General features: G+C 45.6%; 1 protein-coding gene across 3 annotated transcripts in view; it reads right to left on the bottom strand.

Moving 5' to 3' along the window:
• Nucleotides 1–6: 6 nt before the first annotated feature.
• Nucleotides 7–5,610, bottom strand: part of fzd3a (frizzled class receptor 3a) — a 31,780-nt gene continuing 26,176 nt past the window's right edge. The window contains exons 7-9 of one of the 3 annotated variants that reach the window (XM_032542843.1): nucleotides 3,172–3,320; nucleotides 1,218–1,670; nucleotides 7–1,117 (exon numbers count right to left, since the gene is read on the bottom strand). In XM_032542843.1, coding sequence (XP_032398734.1) covers nucleotides 859–1,117; nucleotides 1,218–1,670; nucleotides 3,172–3,320 — 861 coding nt within the window. In that variant the 3' untranslated portion in view covers nucleotides 7–858. The remainder of the gene's footprint in view (nucleotides 1,118–1,217; nucleotides 1,671–3,171; nucleotides 3,321–5,610) is intronic. The other 2 variants (XM_032542844.1, XM_032542846.1) reach the window with 2 other exon arrangements.

Here is a 5,610-nt window from a genome sequence, read left to right as displayed (position 1 = left end):
CCCCGTAGATATCAGCCCTTGGATTCTGGCAGACAGACCTTTTCCTCTTATGATTACATACATCATCACACCAAAGCAGTGAAGTACCTCAATTTGACAAAACAGTTTTTAAAATGAGATGAGCTTTGAAAAGTTCAGAGGTCATACACAGCATTTCTAAAGAGTGCTCGCTCCTCTCAGTCTGGTGTGCTGTCTGTTACCTTCATGTGGAGTTTAAAATCGGCTGAAGAAAAAAAAGAAATGCCTCTATAAATATGTTTTTTAGCAGGATAAGTTACCAGAATACTATTTGATGATGAAAAATAATGGAGACGTCAGCTGAAGTAGTTCGTATGTAGCCAGTGCACCTTTTGAAAAATCAAATCAAATCAACCCTGCTCCACACTCCGAGTGCTAGAAAGACCAGACGTCTAGATGTCCCTTCGGTCCTTATTTCTACAAACCAGAACAGTACAAATCCCAAACTATCCAGTGCAGTCTGTCAGTGTTGGTCACATTTTGTTTTTGACTGGCTCAGTAACGTATGTTCAACAGTCCTTGTCCTTGTCGTCAAGTTCCAGTGTTGACATCAAGACCTCAAAATTCCTCGTAGTTTTGTAAACTGGACAAAAATCATTTTTGAACTTTAGTTTTTGGGATCAGCTAGTGAGTCAAGTAGAGCTGAGAGGACATTTTAAGGCATCAATCCACTCTCAGTCCTGCCAGTCTGGCTGGATCTAGCTACCGTCGTCAGGAGTAGATTCCTCAGTGTTTGCTCCTCTGCCTCCTTTAACGTTCTTTATAAAGAAAGATGAGCCATCGTTCCTCCTTTCACTTCTACCCGTCTAGTCACATCTTCCAGAGTGGCCGCCATCCTGTTCAGGCTGTAGCGCCGTCCTCCTCCAGGACTCTGTGAATCCCGTTTCCGGGGATACCGAGGACAGCTTGGGTGGTGCTGGTGAGGTCCCTGACGCTGCTGTGCCGTGATTGGCTCTCCAGTCGTTGGGTGGAGCCGTGCCGTGATAGGTTGTCCAGGCGATTGGTACTACAGTGTTTGGACTGTGATTGGTCGTTGAGGCGAGACATGCTTCCGTAAGGCAGCCGGTCGTCTATGGCCCGGAAACTGGACGCCGTGTATCTGGGACAAAGATCAACAACAAACACCAGCATCAGGGACTCTGTGGACCAATGCAGGACAGAGTGAGGACAAAACAGCGTCTGAAAGATAGGAAACCCACCTGCCGTCCCGCGAGCGGTGCAGGCTGCCGTGATAGCTGCTCATCTTGGAGCGCGCGCTGCGGACCGAGCCGGCCCGGCTGGTGCTGCCGCTGGGCGGCTCGTCCAACATGGCCAGGTGGGTGGATGAGGCGTGGGTGGAGGTCCCCTGGGTGGACGTGCCCCGGGACTTCCTCACAATGGGCGTGTTGGGGTCCCTGAGCAGCAGCTGGGCGAAGTCGGGCTCCTGGAGCACCTGTCGGCTCTCGTTGACCATCCGGCTGCAGGACGGGGGGGAGGAGGGCAGGGACGGGGGGGAGCAGGAGGGGGAGGAGAACGGGGGGAGTGGAGGAAGGGAGGGCAGGGAGAGACGCAGGAGGGTGGGGAGGGACAGGGGGAAGGTGGTGGGGTGGAGGGAGTGGTAGAAGAGAATGGAGGAGTGTGTGGAGCAGGCGGTGGGAGAGGGGGTTAATGCTCTGAGTTTGGGGGGGGGGCGGGGGGGAGTGAGTGCAGAGAAGGGCCTGTGTTCAACACCTACACCTACACACACCTACACACACATCTACACACATCTAGACACACTGTGTCCAGGACAGCTGCCCTGAAAGCAGGGTCAGTACAGTACGTCTCCCCATGGGTCTGTGCTTAGAGTGACACAACATTTAATTTGAATATCTCTTATGATTATTAAAAGGTCTGGTATCTGGATACCAATTTTATCAAACAAAAATAAATTACATCATTACACATTACGGCACAAATCTTTTTATCTATCTTTCAGCTCCTACAACGTGAGCCCCGTCTCTGTGCGTGACGTAGAGTTTTTTCCTGCGTGACTCTACGACGCGTAACGTTAGACAGCCAATCACAGGCCTTATTAAATCTCGGTAGAAGCATGCTGCATGCCGATTGGCTCACTGACTGGTGAGATTTGCTCCTTAGGTATGGAATGACAAGGCCTTTTTTGATACTTTAGAGGCAATTAACTCGGTACTCAGGCCTAATTATTAGAGCAGATTATTCACACCAGATTTCATAATGATGTCATATTAGGCAATAAAAAAAGCCCAAACCTACAAATACCAGTCAGAAAAGTGTTGACAGTGAGCCAGCTGAGGTTTGGTCTATTCATTATCAGTCTGTCAGCTGAGAGACTTAAAGGTACCCTGATGAATTTTAAATCTAACAAACAGTTGTGTTTATACTCGCTGTTTCTCACCAAAGTGTTACGTGTGAAATGCATTTCCCTCCTCTACACGTAGAGCCCAGTTTTGGAAGAATGTAAAAGCAACGTCCATGTTAAGTCCATGTTTGCAGGGTTCAAGTCCTTTGCTGCATATCATTCCCTCACTCTCTCTCTCTCTCTCTCTTGCTCTCTCTCTGTCTCCCCCCCCCTTCCTATGTTCAGCTGTCCTAATGAATAAAGGCCAAAGATGCCCCAAAAATGTATCTCCCAAAAACTAAATTCCACATTTGCATTTTGCCTTTATTTGAGAGCCAACGGTGTCGAGACTGGTCTGCCTGTGGATGTTGCAGTTATGAGGAATCATTTTTTGGTTGCATTGAAACCAAAAAGTTACGACTAACATATAACTATGCATTAAAACATTTAGAATAACTGTCTACATACAACTGTCTTTTTTTTCTTCTTTTTTTTCTTAATAGTTGAAATGTGTTTCCAGTCCAGACAGTGTCTGAGCTAAGTCTGCGTAGAGGTATTAGCTAAAATCAATGATGAGATAAAAGCCCCCCACTATTTTTAGTTTTCTTGCATTAAATTATGACTAAAAAGAGATGAAACGCTTTGCGTTCTGCTTGAGTTCAAAAATACTGGGACAACACTTATGTAAGAAACCTTTTAGAGACAGCTTGCTGCTGAAATATTTAGCTTCATACATTTAAAAGCAGTTTGTGTGGAGCTGTGCCAGGAGAGTGTACAGCTCGAGTGCGAGCGTCCTGTGTGGATAAAGTACGTACTCTTTGCGTCTCTTGCCGTGGAAGAAGCTGGCCCACTCGAAGCAGGTCTTCTTACTGGCCACCCAGAACACCGAGGGGATTCCTACGACCAGCATCATCACGTACTTCACCAGGAACACAGCCAGGTCAGGACGGCTGGTACGCTCCACCTACAGGGCACACACACACACACACACACACACAAGACAGGGCTATTGTTTGGATGTATAGATCTGTGTGTGTGTGTGTATGTGTGTGTGTGTGTGTGTGTGTGCGCACACACATCAATCGCTGGCCGTGAGTGTGTTTGGTAGATTGCAGAGGAGGGAGAGAGACAGAAAAAGAGAAAGTTTGCTGCTCATACACCCACACAGTGTATGACCTGAGTGTATGAGAGAGAGAGAGAGAGAGAGAGAGAGAGAGAGAGAGAGAGAGAGAGAGAGAGAGTATGTGAGTGTGTCTGACTGGCTAACGTTGGGTTGCATGGCAACAACATCCTATTTCCACACCCAGGTTTTACACAAAGTATCGCAAATATCAAGGTTAGAGCTTGCCACATTTTATCCAGACATATGCAAAAATACACTTTGATGTAAGATTTCTTTTATGTTTAAGAGTACATTTGTTACATACGCTTATACAAAATAATGACATACATGCCATGCGTATATGTCTATATAGGAGCAACTTTATAATTAAAAGCCAACAATTTTGATAATTGATCAATCAGTTTGAGTCATATATTAACAAGATTGCTTTAGTCGATCAGTCATGTGCTACACCCTTTTCGAGCTGAATGACTTATTGCCCAAAACGTTATGAGCACACCTCTGGTAAAGATCTAAAGTGGTGCTTTCTCTGGGGAGAAACCCAGTTTTACAGATGAGTCAATGAAATCAACAATAATGAACATGTAAACATGAACATCTGTTAACCAACTAAAACGGCCCACGCCTACTGACAGTGTCCATGCATTCCCTGTGTGTGTGTGTGTGTGTGTGTGTGTGTGTCTACTCTATATCATCACAGACAGCGTCGCTGGAGGCATAAACACCACGGCAGCTCATCCTTCTCCGACATGGCAGCTGATAACAAACAGTCCTTGTTGAAAAGAATAGGAAGCAGATTTTCTGTTGTTGTAGTTCTATTGTCTTATCACTTCCCTCTTATGGTCATTCAATGGTATTAGACAGAATTTATTGTTCATTTTAAAGAAGGCCCAGGGCCGAAATATCATCACAATAAAATAGAGACATGCATATGGAGCCAAAGTGTGCCACACTTTTTTCTTCCTTTCAATGAGGCAGAATGTGGTCACAACACTGAGCACGGCAGGTTTTAGGTTTCTGTTGTACTCTGTATGTTTCTGACAATGTTCACTTTATAAATATCCAGTGTATACTCAGAAATCAGGTCAGGTTTTCCTGCACATTACAAGCTGTAGACTTCCTGTCGACTGGTTGATCATATTTGTGGTAATTTAAGATTCAGGTTAATGTATGTCACTGTACATAAATCTATCGTGTTAAGGTAATGCACGTAAAACTGTGAAAATACAAACTGTGAGAAAGGTTTTTCGGTTACTGTGGGAGGTCTATTTCCAGGACGACGCTGTGCCGAGTCACCACACTGCTGCCTGCTGCCATAGCAACAACACTACAGCTGCATCCAGTGAACGACAGGAACACTATCTCCCACTCTCTTCCGAGCTCTCTTTCTGTCTCTCATATGCACACACACACACACACACACACACACACACACACACTCTTCACTCAGGCGGTCCCGCACACAGCGATAGTCATCATGGCCTCATTATGAGTGGGCCAGGCGGAGAGCCCCGCGGCCCCGCCATCCACAGATACACTCATTACAGCACAGAGATGAGAGAGAGATCCTCATTACTCGCCGCTACATCTACACAGTAGCTGAAGGCTCCAGTATCAAACTCATGCAGTTTATGAACCCTAGCCTAAAATGAGTTACGACCGAAAAGACAGCCGTCGTTTCTTCTAGAGTTGCAAAGATTAATCGATTAGTTGTAAACTATTGCATTTGTTAAATTGTTTAAAGGTCGCATGACATGGTGCCCTTTGGATGCTTTTATATAGACCTTAGTGGTCCCTAATACTGTATCTGAAGTCTCTTTATAAACCTTAGTGGGTCCCCTAATACTGATCTGAAGTCTCTTTTATATAGACCTTAGTGTCCCCTAATACTGTATCTGAAGTCTCTTTTAATAGACCTAGTGGTCCCCTAATACTGTATCTGAAGTCTCTTCCAAAATTCAGCCTTAATGCAGAATTCCAGTCCCATCCTAAGCCGTCCCAATGAGCTTTCCTTAGTATGTGCCATTTCTGAGTCTGTAGCTTTTGAGGAAGAGAGAGGGGGCAAGGTGGAGGGTGGGAGTGTGGCCTTGACCAACTGCCACTTTGCTTGTTTGAAAGCCATGATGTCTCT

The sequence above is a fragment of the Etheostoma spectabile genome, chromosome 18 (assembly GCF_008692095.1).
Source record: "Etheostoma spectabile isolate EspeVRDwgs_2016 chromosome 18, UIUC_Espe_1.0, whole genome shotgun sequence".
In the NCBI taxonomy this organism is placed as follows: domain Eukaryota; kingdom Metazoa; phylum Chordata; class Actinopteri; order Perciformes; family Percidae; genus Etheostoma; species Etheostoma spectabile.
Note: the sequence above shows the minus strand (reverse complement) of the source record. Positions and strands in the feature narration are given on the sequence as shown.